The following is a 22,547-nucleotide window of genomic DNA, read 5'->3' as shown; positions in this document are numbered from 1 at the left end:
GATCCAAGCGACTTTTTTTTCCAGTGTTGGTTAGTCTATAACACACCTCCTTTTTCTATTTTATCCACCGGTTTCCATCAATAGGATCCCTCCATATGCCTTTCTTCTTCTATGTCTAAAGTTTTCTCCATCAATTTAAAAAGTCGATCAGCAGCCCGGGTTTTTCCAAAAATTCGAGTGGTATTTGAAGAAATGCGGCAACGTCTCTTTTTAAAACCGATTTTTGAAATTGATAGACAAAACTATAGACGAAGAAGACAAAATGCCACAGAGAGAGCCCATAGGTGGAAGCGGGTCGTTGCAATAGACAAAGGATGGTAGTCAATCATTTTCTCTCTCAGTCTATAGGAATCACACATTTTTTAGGTTCGCTCCGTACCCCCTATGTCTTCTTTGTCTACACTGAAGAAAAAAATCTCGGTGTATTTACTAAGAAAAGGGTAAAATTACCAAGAATTCAGGGTTCTATTTGATTCCAGTTTTTTCTTGGTAAAATTACCATTTATGGAATCGATAATTTTACCGAGAATCTCGGTAAAATTATTGAACTTTCTTGGTATTTTTACTGGACCTTGGTAAAAACGCCAATATTTTTTATCGACTGTGGTAGAATTACCGAGATAAAATGGCAAAGTTACCGGGAATTGATTACCAATAAAAGTGGTATTCTTACCTGGAAAAAACAGTAAAAATACCGGTTTTTAGGTAAGCTTACCAGACTGTCTTGGTAAAATTACCAATAATTGGTAAAAAAAAAAGTGAGATGGTAAAGGTACCAACGGACCTTGGTAAAAACGCCGAGAATTTTTTTTCAGTGTATCAATTTCAACAATCAGCCCGGGGGGTTTTCCAAAAATTCGTGTTTTTAGAGGAAATACGGCAACGGCTGAGCTTTCAAACAGTGTTTTTCCACGGGACGGCAATATTCCGATCAGGTCTGGACGAAAGAGCGTGGAAATGTTCCAAGGCAAGGAGGAGGAGGAGGACCGTTAAAACTTGCCACGGTTGAGACGGAGCTTTTGATTCCTTGCTCCTCGGCGCTGTTTAAATAATGAGGGATCGCCGGGGATCAGGGGACGCGCGGAAATCTGCGCCAGCTCGCTCCCCGGAAATTGGATCCATTCACTTCTTTAATTAAATTCCCGCAACCTCTCTTTCTCGGCCAAGTTGCAGTCGGAGCTTGGGGTCCTCCTCGTTTCCCTGCCGCCCTGTCCCCGGACGCGCAAACCAATTTGGGCTACGTTAAATGGACCGAGGTTGACGCAAGCGCACCGTGTCGCGTTTCGAAAAAGGAAAAGTTTTGAATTGAACTAGCCGTCTTTCTTTGGTCAGAAATTTGAAGTCGATAAAAATATTTTGAATGGGAGAACAGTCGTAGAACTTGGTCCTTAACATCGAGTCTTACGGAGGGTCAGGGTGTCTACAAGTCCGGAATTCCGGGAATAGTACGTATCTTTTAAGGCCGGCTCGGAAGTACTGAAAAAGCGCGGAAATTCCCCAACACTGGAAAAAAAAACACATTTGATCTAGAGTCCAGACTCTTAAAAACATCGACAAGAAAAAGTACTCTTGATTCAATCAGAATCTAGCTTAAATCAAGAACCAGGCCTCTTAATTTAAGCGGATTTCGTTTTGAATCAAGCAAAAATCCGATTGAATCAAGAATATTTTTTCTTGTCAATGTTTTCAAGAGTCTGGACTCCAGATCCAATGTGTTTTTTTCCAGTGAAGGAGGTCCGGAATTTTTGTCATTTTTTTGACATACTTGTCACAATTTGAGCGAGAAATTCAAATTTTTAACTTTTTTCGCATTTCTTCAACTGTAGGTACTGAAAACGTACTGAATTCTTCTGTTGTGGAGGTACTGAATTTCTTGGGAATGTACTGAAAAAGTACTGATTCTTGGGTCAGTCTGTTTTGATAGACACCCTGGAAGGGTCAAAGCTTCAAACCTCTCCTCTTCGCTTCAAAGGACGCATTTCTGCCGAACGGAACCAGCGACAGGTGAAACACAAGGGGTGTGCTCGTTCATCTTTCCCGCTTGTATATAGTTCCGTTAAGCAGAAATAAGTCCCCTTGATTTCCGTTCCTCTCAAAATGAGCCAAAAATTATAGTTCATCGAAAAATATGGTCCATTTACGGAAAGTATCTACTGAGAACTTACTTTCTTCTTCTGATAAATCTTCTCCCAGACACTGGAGGACAGCTCTCAGATCTGATGCACATATGTAACCCCGGTTGTGTTTGTCAAAAACCTAGAAGTAAAAACCATCCACAGTTCATTGGAGACCGATCAAAGTGATTTTTGATAGGGTATAGTTTTTCACACAGTTACACACACATACTTAATGATTTGTATAAGTACGGTATGGACTGTGGCAGTGAGATACCTTTGTTCGCTAACAGTTAAAATAATGATAGCACTCATACACACTTTGGCAACATTGGCATTTAAATAGTATAAAATGTAATCAGTATCAAGCCAAAAAAATTAAATTTTGTAGTAAAAATAAGATCTTACGTTAGCTTGTGATGGGTCAATTTTTTCATTGGAACCAATGAAAATTTCTACGAACGATACGGATACAAGAACACCCAATTTTCTTCTTGAATTTAACGTAATTCTGCCAAACGGAACTATGCGCATTATGACGTGAGCCCTGTCGTGCATATATTCTTATGGGTCTCAGGACTCAAGTCTTAATGCACATAGTTCCGTTTGGTAGTATTACGTCCAATTGTAGTTCCGGTTCTCTTAATGTTCATTACGGTATTAATACTAGTAATTTTGTCTACTTTTTAGCTTTACTTCTTAAAAGATCAACTCCTACTTCTTACTTTCAACGATTAATTGTGCCATTGAGCTCAAAACCTCCGGTAAATAAGAGAGGTTAGTAACAGTATATAAGGAATCGAGATGTTAGTATTTTTTTTTAAAAAAGCTCGTCTTCAAATGAGAGTAAAAAATCGATTTTAAAAACTTAATGTTCGACTCTGCACCGCCAATTTTAACTATTCAAGAACCATGAGACTTATCGAGCTTCGTAATTTTCGACACATTTTGAACGAAATTATGAAAAAATTACCAATCCATTTATTCGCTGAAGGTTCCAGTTACTTGAAGACATGAAATGTGTATTCTCTGAAGGCTTCAGTTACTTGAATATATGAAATGTGATTATCAAATAAAAACTTACTCGAACGAAATTATGAAAAAAATCACCAATCTCTTTCATTCTCTGAAGGCTCCAGTTATTTGAATACATGAAATTTGTATTCTCTGAAGGATCAATTTACATTATTCATATGAAATGTGTATTCGCTGAAGGCTCCACTTGAATTCGTGAAATGTGATTATTTAAAAAAAACTTACTCGGAATGCGTCTTTCAATTCCCGCTCCTCTTGGTCGCCAGTTTTGTCCGCTGCTCCACCCATATTCGACACAATCTCTACAAACTCCTCGAAAGTGAAGTAACCGTCACCTATAATCCAAACAGCAGGGACGTGAGATTTCGATCCGAAAAATGGGCTTCAAACTTATTCTCCCAGCTTTCGGAGCCTTTCCAGGAAATATGAACTTATCGCTTTCGGTTCACACAACTGTCAAATTCTAACAGAGAGACTAAAATGAGTATCAGACGTTCAGATCTTGTGTAAATAGAGATCGAATTTTGAATGTAGCTCGCAATCGTCACGAAAGGACGTTGGATTTCCAAAAAACTGAGCCAGATCGTGATTTCAAGTCGAACTCTCGCGAGGTCTCGTGGATTCTGAATCTCGTAGATTCCGGTATTGAGAATGGATGCATCTAAGTAACGCAAGTTTTGAAAATAAAAGAGTGTTGAAAGGTTTTAACTGTTTAATTCGGTACCCGAAACTGAAACACTGGAAAACTGGGGCGGCTCTTTATACTGCACTCTGCTTGCGTCTTTCAGTCTACATCGAAAGTATCTAGAAAAAACTGCCATTTGACTAGAGCCGCCGTGTCAAGATACGAGCTCGATTGATGATTTCGAGAGGCCTCATTTCTGTCAATAAGCTGTTGAAAAACAAGAGGCGATAAGGATTAGCATAGCGTTTATTGCAGAAATACTTGAGGTTTCCTCTCACTTTCTACGAGGTACCACATGATCTCATGGATTTTTATTGCCAAAGTTGGCTGGCTCAGCTGTACAGAACATGGTAATTGATCAAAAACTCGAGATACAAGCCAAAAATAAAATAAACAAGTAATATTTCAAACTACATGTAGATGAGAACAATGTAAACGTTTGTTTTGTTTCTTGTAAGTTTTAAATTATTTCTCATCTACATGTAGTTTGAAATATTAATTTTATTTTATTTTTTGCTTGTAGTTCGCTTTTCTTATCAACTGACATGATCTCACGGTTTGTATACAGAGTGATCCTAGGTTAAACTGCCATACTGCAGGGCGCGTGTTCTATGGGTCAAAATGAGACATCAATTCACTGTATGAAATTGTCTCCAAAATCACTTTTTAAAAACAAATTTACTGAGGAAAAAAGTACCATTTTGACCCATAGAACGCGCCCTCGCAGTCGGCGGTGTAGCATTCGATCACCTTGTAGACATTTTTTTGTAGTCACCCTGATTCTATCAAATATTGTCAAGGGATCTTGATCATTAGACTGTGTGGTCCTTATCGATTATGCTCACCAGCGTGTTGATCGCTAAACTTGATGCTGAACATCAAATGATCTTGATCGATCGATAGCACCGCTAAAAAAAGGATGCCCCGATCAAGGTCATTCGACGATCCTTCAAGGATCCAGGTGCCGGTGGAAATGTATGTATATATCTATGGTGAAATCAGAAACCGTTACCATCTTGAAACTTGGAAGTCGTCATTCCGAGAGGCACTTCTTATTTTCTATTCAGCTCTATCTATGCCTAGAGCCTGGAGAGTTTAATTTATTAGAGGTAGGTTTTTTATAGAACATGGTTATCTGTCTTATCAGAGACTCAACTTCATGAGTTTTGGAGTTCATTTGCTACAAATTGAATATACCATCATCGTATTTTTCGCAAAATTTAACCAATAGATGATTCTACCGATAATCCCGCTTTTGGAGAGGACTTTGTTGAATCTTTGTATTAAAGGTCTCGCCCATAATAGCGTTTTTCTGAGCGTGGGAGTTTATTCAAATGGACAATATCTGTCATCTCAGATGAGAACCTGGTACCTCTCGTATCAGATGTATTAAACAATTTGTCTGTTTTCTCAAAATCTCGGAAAGCACAATTGAGGGGCTTGGAGGACAAGGCGCATAAGTGCAGTTTTTGCTGTTTCGAGAAATACGTATCTGAAGTTTCGAAATTATATGGATCTTCAATCTTCATGGCAGAAAGAAAGTTCAAACTTACTTGTTGATGCTTAAAAACGGAATTTGAGAGCGAATTTTTCACCGAGTATTCATTGAGACTAGATTTATTCGAAATCATTAAAATCGCAATGGAGAATTTGCACCTAAAAATTTTACTGCATCTTCTGAGACAAGTTGAGGAGCTGATTTTGTAGTATTTTTTATAATTATCTTCCGCAACGGGAAATAGGAGAAAAATAGTTTTTAAAGTGAGAAAAATTGCCGCCTTGTGACGTCATCTGGCGGCATTTCCCATTTAAATGCATGTATTTTAGCAGATCAGGTTATTTTGTCATATTCCCGCCAATAATTTTTCAATGTAGAAAGCAAGGATATCCTCGTGTTCAGTTTTCTTAGTAGTTTCATTTCACACAAAAAATTTACAAAATTTTGGACACCTTTAAATTCTCCAATTTTTCAAATCCATTTCCTCCAAGCCCCTCAATTAGACGTACTTAAACCAGCAGGAACTAAATCCATTTTGACATTAGCCCAGTCATGCACTCCTATGGATCTCAGGGCTCATATTGTTAGAGTGGACGTGTTCTTCTGATTTTGACGTGTTCAATTGTAAGTTGGGTCCTGGTAGAGTCCCTTTATACTGAGAGTGAGGACAATGTGAATCCATTTCTGATTGGTTCCCGTATTTTAGGCCTTCACAGTGTCACAAACGGGAATAAAGATTACATTTTCACCGACTGCAAAAATAATATTCTGGAATGGACCAGGGAATTACGGGTTCGGCAAGGAACAAACGGAATGGGAGAAGGAACGGAGAAAGGAATTTGAGAATGGGCCGATCAAAGATTACCAAAAACGTTCAATTTCTATAAGCTTTACTCCCGTTTGTGACTTCATTAGGGGTGTTGTCTTGACTCTCAGTGTAAAGAGACTCTAGGTCCTGGGACTCACCATCGATGTCGACTTCCTCGAGCATTTCTTGGAGCTCCTCCTCGCGGGCGAACTGACCCAGACTCCGCATGACCCGCCCCAACTCCTCCTTCGTGATGCTCCCATCTCCATCTTTGTCGAACAAGCGGAACGCTTCCCGGAACTCTGAAACAAAAACGCACGACTTATTTGTACAGGATGACAAATTTTCATGATATTTCATATGAAATAATTCCATAAATCAAGGCGTTGGATGCCAATAAAGCATTTCTTGGTTGCGGTGTTTTAGAATCTCCAGTACTAATGCTTTCTTTAGAGAGGATATCATTGGGTCAATTTTCTAAAATTTTACACATTCAGCACTGTATATATAATAATACAGAATATTTAGTAAAATTTTTAACTTAAATACAATTTGCTTATGTACATTGGATGAAACGTTACCGAAAGTTCTGAGGCACCGCAACCAGGCAGGGTGTCTACCAGTCCCTGAAAGTCCCCAATGTCCCCGATTATTTCCGATTTTCTCCGATTTTGGAAGGGTGTCCCCGATATCCCCGAAAGTCCGTAATGTCCTTGTTCAGGTTCCCGAATAATGACTAAAATCGTCCTAAACATTGGCACTTTCAAATTTTCCCGCCAGCCGCGGCGGCGCGGTATGACCAGGAATAAAAAAACTGAAGTGTTGATTCGTTTTTCATATTTTTTCATCGATTCAACATGACTTGTTAAATTAGTCGTATAAAATAAGCCCTTTAACACTCTAACTAGATCCTTTCTCTTACTATTTCGGGGGAAAAAGTCCCCGATTTTCATGATAAAACACCCCTGAAAGTCCCCCAAAGTTCCCAATTTTGTTTTTTAATAACTGGTAGACACCCTTGCAACCAAGAAATGCCCTTTCTGCACCTAGCGCTTCAATTGTGATCAGGAAACTACTGAATACTTGTCCTAGGATAGTTGAATCGTGAATGTTTAATGAAGAGTAAAGAACCAGGTCAAAAATAATATAGAGTCAAATCTGAAGAGGGAGCAACAAGCGACTCTCGGAGGACGAAAATAGTTATTGTAGGAGGCATGGTTTTGAGGGATAATCATTGCATTGCGACGCAGCGCCAAGAGTGCTCGGTACATTTGAAGAGGGGAAACAATGAAATTCATTCGCATTAAATCTGTTCGTGCAAAAATGCGCAATGCCATTAGGTGCAGGCTTGTACATTTCCGCGCTGAGTGCAATTCAATTTTTCTACATTCAACCCCGGCTCCAACAACTAGTGTCTCCTATTATTTCGTACTCAGCGGAAGAGGGATTTGTTCACCATGAATAATGAACGGAACTCCTCTCATTCGAGCGCCTGTTGCATAAATTTTCGCTCCTGTGATATTAGGGCGCATATTCATTTCCGCTGAGTCCCAAACAGCAAAGACTCGCACGAGCAATAGTTCTCATCGAGAATTGCAGTTACGCGGTTACGCTTGATTAGCGCCCTAATAGCGGCCATTGCATCTCGATAGCCCTTAGCATACCTAACTGATAGCTAGTGTTCGGCTGTTGTTGGAGGGTTATTTGGACTTAATTTGCAATAAGAAATTACCAGTTCTGGCTAATTTCAGATACAACACGTGTCCCTATACTTTTCTTATGCAGATTGGTGCTTTTGTGGGTGAAACAGAATTCATTTTGAATTGTTTGCAGGGATCACAATCGATTTTTTAAAGGTCGTTTGCTTAAACTGTCAGAAGGTCGTTTGCTTAAACTGTCGGGATTTAGCATTTATTCTGGAACATAAACTGGATCGAGTAGAATAGAAAGGAACCAGTTTTTTTGAAATTATTTTTTGGGGGTGGGGGTGGCAAGGGTTCTGCTGATTAATTATTTGAGATAACTTATGAACATCATTTCCCCGCATTCTTCTTTAAATTATCACTATCTTTTTGCTCTCCCTTTTTGGAGTGAAATTTTGTCTGAAATAACCGAATCTTACAGAAAATAGTCAGTAATAATATTAGGTAGGTAGTAAAGCTGGTTTGTTTTCTCTTGAAACATAAAGTAAACGTGTAAACTTTGAAAAATTGCAACAGTGGTGTTGTGAACGCGTTTACGCGATGGGGTCTTCGGTTTGAAATTTTCCCTCAAGAATAGGAGAGAAGAATGTTCCCAGGACCCACGGTAAAACATTTCTGAACGATTAATGATGTCTTCGGGGTAAAGTTTTCGATCAAGGGGGCATCATCGCAATGCAATAAAGCCTCTAAACTTTCGACAACGAAAATTGCTTAACACATGACTTCCTTTGATCGCGAATCAACTGTCCAGGACACAGGTAGTCTGGCAACAGCGTTTACCTTCGGAGTCGCTTGTTACATAACGAACCAGTTTGCACACCAGCTCAGTTACATAAGCGACTGGTTTGTTGTATAACAAACCAGTTCCTGGGCTCCCATATAAATACAGCCGCGGAACGGCTGTTAGTTCAGTATGCGCTCTGCACCACTCACCTCCTGGGTACGCCTGTTTAAGGTTACCTTCCTTTGACTGGCTCGCCTGTTTAAGGTAGCACGAAGTCATTCCCGGGTACGCCTGTTTAAGGTTACCTTCCTTTGACTGGCTCGCCTGTTTAAGGTAGCACGAAGTCATTCCTCTCATACTATCCCGGGTACGCCTGTTTAAGGTTACCTTCCTTTGACTGGCTCGCCTGTTTAAGGTAGCACGAAGTCATTCCTCTCATACTATCCCGGGTACGCCTGTTTAAGGTTACCTTCCTTTGACTGGCTCGCCTGTTTAAGGTAGCACGAAGTCATTCCCGGGTACGCCTGTTTAAGGTTACCTTCCTTTGACTGGCTCGCCTGTTTAAGGTAGCACGAAGTCATTCCCGGGTACGCCTGTTTAAGGTTACCTTCCTTTGACTGGCTCGCCTGTTTAAGGTAGCACAAAGTTATTCATACCCTTCCTCATTTCTGCACGGGGCAACTGCCGCAATAATTTAAACAAGATTAGGTTCTGTTAAATTAAGGAATATTTCAGTTGAAAGTACATATTATTTTGTTTTCTCGTATCATTCATTTTCGGAGGTTCTCAATGATGACAATTTCGCGAGGCCGTGCGCCAACTTCGAATCTCTGAGAGAACCTCTCCTCCCCATTTCCGGGAAGATAGTCCGGCAATCACATTGTCTCTCAACGGCACCTTGCCGTATCATTCATGGTCCTTCGAGCCGGAGCTATCTATCAATTCCCACAAAGGCAAAATTGATAACGTGAATTCAACGCTAGGAAATACAGAACTTGCCAGGATTTTCTTTGGAACGCAATTCCCAAGGAACAAAACATGGCCGGTGACGTGCCTCCGGAAGGAGAGACCGGTGGTAAAAGCACATCGGACGTTGATGTAAAAAGGGCCTTTGAAAGGCTACAGACCCTCGCACAAGAGCGTCAGCAGATTTTTGCCGGCACACAAAAAATCTACGACCGATTGACTGAGGAATTGAAGCCCAACAACGTGGGCCATTTTCAAGATGATATGGACAGAATTGTCAAGCTACAGGACAATATGGACAGCTTACACAGAGAAATCATTCAGTTGAATCCTAGGGTCCCCGAAAAATACCGAGTAGCCATTGAAAAGACGGAAAATGCTTTCGAAGCAATTGTACATGCAGCACAGGTTTTATATCTGTCTACCCGAGAAAAGGCTAACAGCGGACCCAATGACAACCCATATCCGTGAGTGGCTCACTAAAGATTTCCTCTCGCGGACAACCCATATCCGTGAGTGGCTCGATCCATTTTGGGATCACTCTCTATTTTCTTTCCTCTCGCGGACAACCCATATCCGTGAGTGGCTCGATCCATTTTGGGATCACTCTCTATTTTCTTTCCTCTCGCGGACAACCCATATCCGTGAGTGGCTCGATCCATTTTGGGATCACTCTCTATTTTCTTTCCTCTCGCGGACAACCCATATCCGTGAGTGGCTCGATCCATTTTGGGATCACTCTCTATTTTCTTTCCTCTCGCGGACAACCCATATCCGTGAGTGGCTCGATCCATTTTGGGATCACTCTCTATTTTCTTTCCTCTCGCGGACAACCCATATCCGTGAGTGGCTCGATCCATTTTGGGATCACTCTCTATTTTCTTTCCTCTCGCGGACAACCCATATCCGTGAGTGGCTCGATCCATTTTGGGATCACTCTCTATTTTCTTTCCTCTCGCGGACAACCCATATCCGTGAGTGGCTCGATCCATTTTGGGATCACTCTCTATTTTCTTTCCTCTCGCGGACAACCCATATCCGTGAGTGGCTCGATCCATTTTGGGATCACTCTCTATTTTCTCATCAAGGTACGATCCAAACGGGGATCACTCCTCTCACGGACAACCCATATCCGTGAGGGGCTCGTTCAAGATTTTCCTCTCACGGACAACCCATATCCGTGAGTGGCTCACTAAAGATTTCCTCTCGCGGACAACCCATATCCGTGAGGGGCTCGTTCAAGATTTCCCTCTCACGGACAACCCATATCCGTGAGTGGTTCACAAGTTTTCCAGTTTGCGGACAACCCTTATCCGTAAAATGGACCCTAGCGACGTAGCTCCGTCGAGCAATCTCGCCACATTTCTCTCTGCCAAAAGAGCCTGAGGACATCACGGTACTTACACCGGCTCATTTTTTGGTCGGCGGACCATTGCTGAGCATGCCTGAATACGATTGGTCCAAAGAACCGAAAAATCGTCTGTCACGCTGGCAGCTTCTACAAGCGATTACTCAAGAATTTTGGCGACGCTGGTCGCTCGAATATTTGAACACGCTGCAACAGCGGCAGAAGTGGCTTACCGATACGCGCCCGATCGGCGTAGGAGACGTGGTCCTTATCAGAGAAGACGGTTACCCGCCGCTCCACTGGCCTCTCGGCCGAGTAACCGCAGTACATCCAGGAGCAGATTCGGTGGTCCGAGTAGTGACAGTTCAAAGGGCAAACGGTCGCCAGTTCAAGCGAGCGGCGGTCAAGCTCTGTCGACTACCAGTCGACCCGTAGATACTCAGTGAGTAGGAGTCAGCGTCATCGGAGCAGTGCACCATGGAGTCACCTTCAGCAGAATCCCTATCAAAGTTACTGCTAGGCGCGTGGATTGACAACGACGTCATAAACACTTATTGCCAACTGCTACAGCAGCACAGTGTAGATGTGAAAATCGTAGACTCGTTCCTTTTCAGTAAACTCCGGTTCCACGGCGTGGAACGAGCCAGAAACTCGTTCAAAGTAACCGCGGCATTTAATTTGTTACTCGTGCCAGTCCACTGCCCAACCAGGCAGCACTGGTTTCTGTTGGCAGCCAGTTTCAGTGACCGTAGAATTGCATGCTTCGACAGTGCGCTTCACCACGAATCAGCGTCGCAAGCGCTGTCCGTGTTAAAAGACTTCCTGCTTCGGGTCTTTCCAAAATCTAGCGAATGGAATGTCTACGCCGCGCGGACTCCCCAGCAGCTGAACGGGCACGACTGTGGTCCGTACACCCTGTATTTTGCAGAATCGCTTGCGCGCCGAGCGCCAATCGACCCTATAAGTGACACAGTGAGGGCGCAAAAACTTCGTATCCAACTTAAGGACCAGCTAGTGACGCGCCAAATCCTGCCGCTCGCGACGTCGCGCACTGACTTGAATCGCCCTTTCGCATTTATGTATCCACCCGTGCCTAATTTCTCTTTATCGTACTATCCTCCTTCCTCCCCACCGGCCGCGCCAATGTGTCTGGAAGTCATCGACCTAAGTTCACCCTGCTCACAGGATTCAAGCCCGCCTACTTGTGACAAGGAAGTACTTTCCGGGACGGATCCCGACCCCATCAGCCCCGAGGTGAAGGAGGCAATGAGGCGATACCTCAATAGGACGGAAGGAAAGAAGAGGCTTTATCCTTTCCGCCTTAATTTCAGAAGAGGCAAATTCCAGAGGATCTACCCAGATGAAGTTAAAAGACTCCTAGAACGCAATTAATGCATGTAAAATTTTCATGTTCATCATTCAATTCATGTTAAATACACCGGATTAAGTATCTGAATCAATGCCTTTTTCCGTTAGCTAATTTTTTCCCGTTTTTCATAAATAGCATCTTATTTACTTTAAGTCTTGAAGTGTTTCTAATTTTTCTTAGCAGAAAAATTGGTGGGGGGTATGTCCAGGACACAGGTAGTCTGGCAACAGCGTTTACCTTCGGAGTCGCTTGTTACATAACGAACCAGTTTGCACACCAGCTCAGTTACATAAGCGACTGGTTTGTTGTATAACAAACCAGTTCCTGGGCTCCCATATAAATACAGCCGCGGAACGGCTGTTAGTTCAGTATGCGCTCTGCACCACTCACCTCCTGGGTACGCCTGTTTAAGGTTACCTTCCTTTGACTGGCTCGCCTGTTTAAGGTAGCACGAAGTCATTCCCGGGTACGCCTGTTTAAGGTTACCTTCCTTTGACTGGCTCGCCTGTTTAAGGTAGCACGAAGTCATTCCTCTCATACTATCCCGGGTACGCCTGTTTAAGGTTACCTTCCTTTGACTGGCTCGCCTGTTTAAGGTAGCACGAAGTCATTCCTCTCATACTATCCCGGGTACGCCTGTTTAAGGTTACCTTCCTTTGACTGGCTCGCCTGTTTAAGGTAGCACGAAGTCATTCCCGGGTACGCCTGTTTAAGGTTACCTTCCTTTGACTGGCTCGCCTGTTTAAGGTAGCACGAAGTCATTCCCGGGTACGCCTGTTTAAGGTTACCTTCCTTTGACTGGCTCGCCTGTTTAAGGTAGCACAAAGTTATTCATACCCTTCCTCATTTCTGCACGGGGCAACTGCCGCAATAATTTAAACAAGATTAGGTTCTGTTAAATTAAGGAATATTTCAGTTGAAAGTACATATTATTTTGTTTTCTCGTATCATTCATTTTCGGAGGTTCTCAATGATGACAATTTCGCGAGGCCGTGCGCCAACTTCGAATCTCTGAGAGAACCTCCCCTCCCCATTTCCGGGAAGATAGTCCGGCAATCACATTGTCTCTCAACGGCACCTTGCCGTATCATTCATCAACCCTGAGAATATCAACAATTTTCCCCACAATTTCAATACCATATACTAAAGATCCTTTTTCTTCTCTTCAGCTCTTGTCTAATTGCTAAAGAAAGTGGAGGAAGTTTGATTTTTTTTTGTAGATGTAGAAGGAAATGGCTAAAGTTCCTAAAAAAATCCGGCGTTAAGATGGGCTGTCGTTTCAGTTGCGCGCTGAAGGAAAAAAAGCGATGCCAAATGTGCAGAAAAAGTACTCGTTTTGAATTCGTCTTTCTCAAGTCAAATTACCCTCAGTTTCTATGTTTGCGGAAATTTCGTCGGTAAAAACCTCTTCAAAACTGGTTTCCAGCCGATTTTTGGCAGCCGTCTTGTCGACAATTGAGATATCGATCTGCGTCAAAAATTGTCTCACTTTAGTATCTGTTCAACGATATATCACAAGAGAAGGGTTGCCCTTCGCAAGAAAGAACGTTAGGGTATGTAGCCCCCCCCCCCCCCCTCAGGGGGAGCCTCGAAAATTTCGGGGGGTCTAAAAAGTAATCACTTTGACACAGGACCACTGTCAAAATTTCAAGTCTCTATCATAATTCGTTCAAAAGTTACAGGGGTGTCCTTAGACTTTTGTGTCGCCCTGTATGTTTATCATCCGCTTATCAAGAATTCCACACAGCTATCCGCATATTAATTCATTTTATATTTTAATGAAATGATAGTCATTGTTCAGAGAATTTGGAGGTCGTAAATATTTTAGGCATAAAATTGCAGTGTAACCGGAACATTAATTTCGAGCTCCATAGCAAATAAAATTTTTGCGAACAGATATTTTTTCTGAACTCCGTCCATTGGATTGAAAGTTTAACCCTTAATAATTCATGTTTGGTTTGACATTTTTGAGCCAAATTTCCCCTCAGACAGTTATAAACGTAGCCGTGCCAACACCTATTTTTTTAGTTGAGGATATAAATTGGAAAACACCCCTCTCCTAATCTCCTATTCTGAATTATCTATAAATATTCTTCTCTCATTTTTCTTAATTTTTTTTCAAACCACTGGAAAGCCTCGTCCCTTTGTTTTTGTGCTTTCCATCTAATGGCATTCTCATTCCCATGAAGCGCAAGGAAAATTGCTATACGCTCTCCCCCTAGGAATAAGATTTTCTTGAGGCTGGAATTTAGACCCTTATTAACAATTTGCAAGTTGCAGTAGAATTTCAAATGTATTAGTGAAACCTCTCGTTCCTGCTTTGAAAAAGGAGATCTTTGAAAACGTTTAATTCGAGTTTTTACCGTTCTGTTCGGCAACTGCAAATCAGAGACACAACGCCACGATTTTATCAGGACTGCAAACGACATAAAAAAGTTTTACGAGGGTAAACTTCGGTGAAAAACGCTTTGTATACGACAGTAGAAGCTCTTATTAGCGCTGTTTTCAAATGATCACTTAAAAATGAGCTTTCCGGCATCAAAATTCCACCAAGTCATCTCCCCAATCGGCAACTTTGTTCAAGTTCCTCATATTTATAGTCCCTTGTTGGCTTGGTCCCGTGAGTAAGAGAGTTCTCGAGTGCACCTCTTGTTTGATCCCTTTTGCGTTTTTTTTTTTCTTTCTTTCTTTTTTTTCGCTTGCTTGTACAGTGAGCTTTCCGCCTCTTTAATACTTCATTGTCAAGGAAAAGTTTTTTCAAAGTCATAAGGAAGGGCGCTCCAAAGAGATCATTCATATGAGCTTAGGATAGGTATTATCAAAGCACGTCTAGGAAGCTGATATTTTCCCGGGAAAGAAAAAGTTTTAGTTTTCGATTGATTTTTAGTTCTTAAAAGTTCACACAGATCAATTTTTCAGGCTAGCTAGCAAATCGTGGTTTTCAATCCAGTCTATATTCGGCTCAATTTTTAACCATCTCTGTAGTCGAAGGAATTCGCATATTGTTTATGATGGATTTAAATAGCAAAGAGATAGTGTTGCCAAATTGCGAGAACCAGCACTGAATTTTGCGATGATACATTATGATTCGATATAAGTTGTAAATCATACACAAATTAATACCTATATTAATAAATGAACTTTTAGGAAGTCAGATATCAGTTGTTAAAAACCTTCCTTTGACTGTTTTACATCAAGGAAAAAGTGGTGTTATGCTCACAGTGGTGTTGAAGCAAAAAATAAAAAGAATAAATTAAAATAAAAAAATAAAATAAAAAAAAAAAAAATGCGACATAAATGTACCTACTCAAAAACGATTTGCAGGGGATGAGCCAACGGTAAGTGAGGACTTAAAATCGCGAAAAACCAAAATTTTGGCTGATCCTAATTTCGAGGTATCGCAATTTGAAATTTTCATAGTAAATGTAATTATTTTATTGATTTTGATCCGCTTTTTTATTTCTTTATCAATTGAGTCGGTGTTGATCGGTTCACGTCTCTATTTTTCATTCGATTCATGTGTTTTTCACTGTGTATTACATGGTCATTTTCAATGCGCTTTTAGCTGCGTCCGCAGCAATTATTGTTGTTACGAATATATTTTGCGCTCTGATCTCAGCTAATTACATCTTGACTCTCTAAAGGCGTTTAATATGCGAAAGTATAGTACCCTGTTGGAGAACAACAGAAGTAATATTGAAAAAATCGTTCAATCCCTACCTCATTTGTTCACCGACAGATTGCGCTACTTGCGCATTTTATACGCCTTCAAAGTGTGAAGTATGTCATGAGTTAAAATTAGCACGCACAACATACTCGTAACAACAATTGCTGCAGACGCAGCTGAAGGCGAATAACTTTCGCACACAAAACGCCTTCAGAGAGTCAAGTATGTGATGAGCTGAAATCAGCATGCACGGACATATTCGTAACATCAATTGCTGCAGACGCAGCAGAGGACGAATTGTTCATTTAAAGAAAGGGATATGATCGGTGGTCTGCATGTAATATGAAGGTATGTATTCAATCCACATGAATCGAATGAAAAGTAAGAACGTGAAGATCAACACCGATTCAATGGACAATTAAATATAAAAGCGGATCAAAATCAGTAGAAAACTTTTGTTCTAGCTACAAGACTACAGTGAATGATTTTACATTTTTTCATTGGTTTTCAACTGGTGCTTTGAAATGCATTAATAAGCAATTTTAACAGCGGGTAACAAGGCTTTTTTTTACACAAATGACACCAAAACGTCTCTGCTGAAAACTCAGCCTTGCAGTTGGATAAAAAAAAACAAACAAAAAAAATAAAAATAATAATTAAAAAAAAAAACATTAAAATTTTTTTAAAAATCTAAAAATTTTAGTATACTCGGCTATATCTTTCAGAACAAGAAAGGTGTTTTCTTATTTTGAAATACTCATGTCAAAATAGGAGATTTTTGAATACTTTGTGGTAATGGAATTTATTCTCGGCGAATTTTCCGAAGAAAACGACGATTCCGATTCATAGACGTTCGTCATCAACGAGTGTTTTAACGTTCATCGGGCCCACACCAGCACGATGGGATGACTCGGTCATAAGGGCCCTTCAGTATTATGCCGCACAGTGGATCGAGTCAATAGGAGAGGTCGGACAAAATTTGAAAACTTTAAACGCCTATAACTCCGTTAATACAAATCCTAGAGGTTATAAAAGTGGTTTCTTTGTGAAATTTACCTCCAGAACCACCCCTTAAAATTTAAAATGTGACGAAATGAACATCAAAATTTGCAGTTTTAGACAAAAATTTCATGTCCGACCTTTCCTGACTCGGTCCACTGTGTGCCGGGTGATGCTTTGTTTTCTTTTTGTGTACTTCACCGCTCACATCCAGTCTTAGAATTACGTTCATAAGCTTGATGGTTGAATCAATATCTTAATGCTCCTAACGTCATAACTAAGCAAAATAGAAAACAGAATACGTCAGATTTCAGTATAAGTAAACCGAAATGCTGAGACAAAAAAAGTAACTGTTTTAATAGCTTCAGATAAATATAATGCGCATTCCTTGATCGCTACTTCAGAGACACTTAAAGTCTTCTCATCTGTATATTGCACTTGTCAGATGCATAAGCTCCTTCTTTTGGCATTAGCTTTATAAGTATATAGTCAAATGCCGTGGATGGGTCAGTTGCGCTGGTTACAGAATCGTGTTTTTATGCTTAATTCTTGCAGATCAGCTGAAAATAATAAGATCTGTTGAAGCTAAACAGAAACTTCTCACGTTCAATATTAACCGAGTTATCGCAATTTAAAAAATCGGATTTCTGACGTCATCGTTTGCGGTAGTGACACCCTTGGTTTCTTTCACCTTGCTTTCATCAGTCGTTGTGACGCACATGTGCACTGGTTGTTCACCGGAAACCCGGATGAAAGCACGGTGGAAGAAACCAAGGGTGTCACTACCGCAAAGGATGACGTCAGACATCCGACTTTTCAAACGGCAATATCTCTGCTAATATTGAACGTAGAAACTTGCTGTTTGGACGGATCGTATTATTTTTAGCTAATCTACAAGAATCAAGCATCAAAACACGATTCTATGACCAGCGGCACCAGCGCAACTGACCCATTGCTAAGATGAAAAATATTATTTATCTAATGACTATGTGTTGGAAATATATTTCTATCTCACATTTTAAGAGCTTTTTAAATGGATTGCATTTTGCAAAAAGGAACCACTAGCATTGCAATGATGCTAAGATTGAGCAACTTCATCTTTTGCAATAAAATTGCGGAAATCGTGAAAAATTTAGATGGTAATTTTTGTCTTAAATTTACAGTTTTTAGCGAGTAAAATAGAAACTATTTATGGATAATCGGGTTTTTCCTCAAAGACAAAAGAAGTTCCACAATCTTAGCAACATTGCAATGCTAGTGGTTCCTTTTTGCATAATGCAATCCAATGGAATGATACGAACAACTTTTTGTTAATATTCTTTTCGTCACTTACCGTTAAGTTGAGCTTTGGAGAGTGGTTCCCGGACGGATGTAGATTTTTTGAGACTGGACTGGTTCTGGACGGGGGGACGCCTCGCATCTTGTGGGGGGACCCGTTCGGGGGCAACGGGAACTGGGACGGGGACCGGAGTCGTGGCGGGGGTGGTGGAGGGGGGCCGGGTGTTGGGGGGCTCCTGTGCGGGTTGCCCCTCCGTCGGCTGCCCCTGTGAGCATTGCAGGTCGTTTCGAGTCTGCAACAAACCCCAATCAAAATGTAATAAGTACCTGCAAGGTGTTTCAAGCACTGGAAAGAAAAAACACATTGGATCTAGAGTCCAGACTCTTAAAAACATCGACAAGTAAAAATACTCTTGATTCAATCGGATTTTTGCTCGAATCCAAACGAAATCCGCTTAAATTAAGAGGCTTGGTTCTTGATTTAAGCTAGATTCTGATTGAATCGAGAGTACTTTTTCTTGTCGATGTTTTTAAGGGTCTCGACTCTAGATCCAATGTGTTTTTTTCCAGTGTTAGCAGCAATAAAGAATTAAATAGATTATTAAATAAGTAATTAGATTTAAAAAATATGAATGAAAAAACCTAAGACCACAAGTTCGTGGCCTAGATCCGAGAAAAACGGCATTGGTCCCGGAAGACGGAACTGGTGGCAGTTTCGTAGAAGGAATGATCGCAGAAAATATTTTCTCTCCGGAGCAATTAGTTAGTGTTACGACGAGAAAATATTTCTCTCCGCAGCTACGACCAATTGCTCCGGAGAGAAAACTTTTCTCTTGGGAACAATAAGTTGTTGCCGGGAAGAGAAAACATTTCTCTCCCAAGCAGTAGCCTATTGTTCCGGAGAGGAAAGTTTTCTCTCCGGAGCAATTAGTCGTAGCTGGGGAGAGAAATATTCTCTCCTCCCAGCAATAACTTATTGTTCTGGAGAGAAATTATTTCTCTCCGGAACACTAACTAATTAGAAAAATAGTTCTCTCGGTGGCCTGATTATCTCGGATCTCGGCCACTATAAACATGTGGTCAATGGCCTTTTCATCGATATTTTTTAATTTTATTGTATTAATCAGACTGAAAATTACTCAGTTCCGAATCGAAACGTCTCTGATGTAAAGTACTTCTATTTTAGCCCGTTCATCCCCCCCCCTCCCGTTTTTCTCATGTTTTTGACAACCGCATTTTTGGGACCTACACTGTATTTGTAGCCCCTTGTAAAATCATCATACGTGTAAAACATGAGTTTTGCATCTCGCGTTTGGTGGAAGACAGCACCTCTTTACCAAATTTTTTCACTCGTATTGGATTTTTGAGCGTGCATTGCGAATTTAAGTCACTCCAATTTTCCAAGAATTTTACAGTTACAGATCACACTATCCAAACTAAACACTGATAAAAGAAAAACCCATGACTCATCTCTTAAAGTGCAGACACAACGCGTAGGTAAATATACGATTTACGAGCACAAAAGCAAGTCATGTGAAAAATATTACGAATCCAAATCTTCAAAAATCGTAAACCATTTGCGTGGTGTGAAAGCTTGAAGTTTGGACTAGCGGGTAAACATTTTGAGCAAACTCGCATCCACCCCGGAATGCAATTTAGTTGAGCGTTACGCAAATACACCGCCATCAACTCGCTCGGAATTGCTTTGAAGTTTTCCACCACACCAGAGAGACATTTGGCGGGGGGGGGGGGGGGGGAGGAGGAAAAGGGAGCGGAATAGAACACATGCAGGGAAGGGTGAGGGGTTTGAGAGTGATTTGCATCCGTTTCGCGGAACATGCATGTTCGGGTGAATGAAAAAATGAAACATTTTTCCACGAGTTCGAAGCCAGATCACCTGAACTACTTTCCTCTACAGCAAAAAAATGCATCTCGTAAATCAAGCGGACTGCCCTTTGCAATAAGGGACCACTGTATTTGGCTCATTCATAAGAGCCTTATATGCATATAGGGAAACTTATATAAAATTGATAGACAAAGCTGCAAACAAAAAATACGAAAGGAAAGTGAAGCGATCTCTTCGGTTTGCATAGTTGGTTCTCAGAAAATGAGAGTCTCTCGTGGGTTGCTGTCTGTTAGTCTATTACTTACCCCATTGGTCTATTGCAACCAACCGCTTCTACCAATAGGATCGCTCCTTTATCCTTTGTCTCCTATGTCTTGCTTTGTCTATTCATTTCAATAATATGCCCGCTGTAAAACTGGAGCAGCCTTGATTTTCTTCGTGACTTGACTCTTTTAAAAATTTCCTGTTTCATTATTTTAAAAAAAAAGAGAAAAAAAGAAATAAAAAGAAAGAAAGAAAAAAGTCTTCTGAAAACTTGGACATCCTCTGAGTGGCTTATCCGGGCAATATATCGGCAATGTTAGAACTGATTTTGATACCGTTCAGACCAAATAAGATATTATCTAATAACCCTTTTCGAAGCCGTCAACGGAAATCGAGCGATCCATGCTCGTGCAGTGCTTCTAAAATGGCCTTTGGTAAAAGCTGCATTAATTTTTGTTACCTACTCTTGATTTTTTATTTCTGTCATAATTTTTCTTAATGATAATTTATTTTTTGTTGCAGGTAAGAAATCCAACCAATACTCGCATGCCAATGACACTACTCAGATCGTAAGTTTCAGAATATCTTTCTTTAAATTAGCGTCCGAAATAAATCTTGATTTTTGGCGTCAATTTCTACATAATTTTTAGCTAATCTACAAGAATCAAGCATCGAAACACGATTCTGTGACCAGTGCATCTGACTCATTGTGTGCTAGGAAAATAAATCGATCGAGAGTCCCAGATTTTCGACGGAGCTCCAAAGTTTGCCCAATGTAAACAAACCTGACCCAAAGGAACACGTATTATTGGCTAAGAAATGAATTATAATAACACTCAAAGGTTAATTTTCGGCAAAAATATCCATCCATGATCCAAGTTCGATCCGAACTAAACTCAGAAGTTGAATGTAATAATAAAATTTCTATCACATCCAAAATCACGTCTAGAACTTTTTCGCCATCTGGTTTGTTTACATTGGGCCAAACTAGGAGAGGAGGCGGAGGGGTTGGGGTTTATTTCCGCCGTCCAATCATTGAGCGGCACACTTTTTCTGGAGTGAAAGGATTGACGATGACAATACTCTCACGTATACAGGTACTCTAGAGTGATCAATGCTCACACTCGAATCCCCTTCAATTACCGAGGTAGGCAGTCGCTCGCTTTCGAGTTGGAATAGTGGCCTACATGGACCCCTACTTGGCGGCACGATACATGCTCCAATGACTATACTCTTACTCTCACTAGTCACAATGCGTGTATTTCAGTGCTGAACAACTGCTAAACAGTGTTTCTGAAAGCCTAAATCAACGAGAAAATGGAGAATTTGCACGCAATTTTTTTATTGCTTCATCTGAAAGTGCCTAATGAGCTGAGTTCGCAATATTTTTCATAATTTTTTTCTGACATGGGAAATTGGAGAAAAATTGATTTAAAAGTGAGAAAATGCGCCGCCTTGTGACGTCATCAGGCGGCATTTCCCATTTAAACACATGTATTTTAGCAGAATCGGTTATTTTGTCATATCTCCTCTAATAATCGCTCAATTTATGAATCAAGGGTATCTTCGTGTTCAGTTCACTCAGAGGATTCCACTTAAACAGGAAATTCATCAAATTTCAGACCCTTGCAAATTCTCCATTCCATCGAGTTGCTGAAAACTTAATTTTTCTTTTTATTCGGGTATCATGTTAGGGGTCCTGACAGGTCACTTGCCCCCAGTGTTCGAAACTCACCTTGAGTTTTAGGAGCCATGTGGCGCATCGAGCCCGATTTTTAGGCGCCATTGAAGATTTTTAAGGGTTCGAATTGACTTTTCTTCTATTTATTACGGTACATTTTGTGAAGAGTTAGACGCATGATGTCTTTGTAACAGAACTAGTAAGTAGCTGTAACTTGGGGAAGACAAAAGCACTAAAAATGAAATCATGAAGAATAGTTAAAGCTTTCACTTGTAGTGCTGAACATTTCGAAAAATCACCTAATATGAAAATTCAGATTTTTAGGGGCCACGTTGGCGCAGAGCCTTCATTTTTTAGGCGCCATGGCCGATTTTTTAGGCGCATTCGGCGAGTTGGCGCCTGTGAGTTTCGAACATTGCTTGCCGCCCCCCCCCCAGGTTTTGGCGAAGTGACGTCACTGACAAGAAGCAGCCCTCTCATTTTCTGCATAATGCAGTCGGCTCGTTATTGCAACGCTGCGCGAGTGTGGGCTTTGAGTGTGATGCGGAGTCGGGGAAATGCG

General features: G+C 40.9%; 3 protein-coding genes and 1 long non-coding RNA gene across 4 annotated transcripts in view; 3 read left to right on the top strand and 1 right to left on the bottom strand.

Moving 5' to 3' along the window:
* Window positions 1–22,547, top strand: part of LOC109043570 (uncharacterized) — a 151,086-nt gene that overhangs the window by 62,827 nt on the left and 65,712 nt on the right. The window lies entirely within an intron of this gene.
* Window positions 1–22,547, bottom strand: part of LOC109043569 (uncharacterized) — a 49,078-nt gene that overhangs the window by 21,563 nt on the left and 4,968 nt on the right. Inside the window, exons 2-5 of the mRNA XM_019060808.2 lie at window positions 18,250–18,487; window positions 6,299–6,442; window positions 3,375–3,484; window positions 2,166–2,256 (exon numbers count right to left, since the gene is read on the bottom strand). Coding sequence (XP_018916353.2) covers window positions 2,166–2,256; window positions 3,375–3,484; window positions 6,299–6,442; window positions 18,250–18,487 — 583 coding nt within the window. The remainder of the gene's footprint in view (window positions 1–2,165; window positions 2,257–3,374; window positions 3,485–6,298; window positions 6,443–18,249; window positions 18,488–22,547) is intronic.
* LOC140223944 (uncharacterized) lies at window positions 8,592–10,578 on the top strand. Its single transcript, XM_072296469.1, has 3 exons — window positions 8,592–8,831; window positions 8,901–8,982; window positions 9,134–10,578. Exon 3 carries the CDS (start codon window positions 9,606–9,608, stop codon window positions 10,002–10,004), a length of 399 nt encoding a protein of 132 aa, XP_072152570.1. The 5' UTR covers window positions 8,592–8,831; window positions 8,901–8,982; window positions 9,134–9,605; the 3' UTR covers window positions 10,005–10,578.
* LOC140223943 (uncharacterized) lies at window positions 10,804–13,506 on the top strand. Its single transcript, XM_072296468.1, has 3 exons — window positions 10,804–12,695; window positions 12,765–12,846; window positions 12,998–13,506. Exon 1 carries the CDS (start codon window positions 11,359–11,361, stop codon window positions 12,271–12,273), a length of 915 nt encoding a protein of 304 aa, XP_072152569.1. The 5' UTR covers window positions 10,804–11,358; the 3' UTR covers window positions 12,274–12,695; window positions 12,765–12,846; window positions 12,998–13,506.

This window comes from Bemisia tabaci, chromosome 2, assembly GCF_918797505.1.
Source record: "Bemisia tabaci chromosome 2, PGI_BMITA_v3".
In the NCBI taxonomy this organism is placed as follows: domain Eukaryota; kingdom Metazoa; phylum Arthropoda; class Insecta; order Hemiptera; family Aleyrodidae; genus Bemisia; species Bemisia tabaci.
Note: the sequence above shows the minus strand (reverse complement) of the source record. Positions and strands in the feature narration are given on the sequence as shown.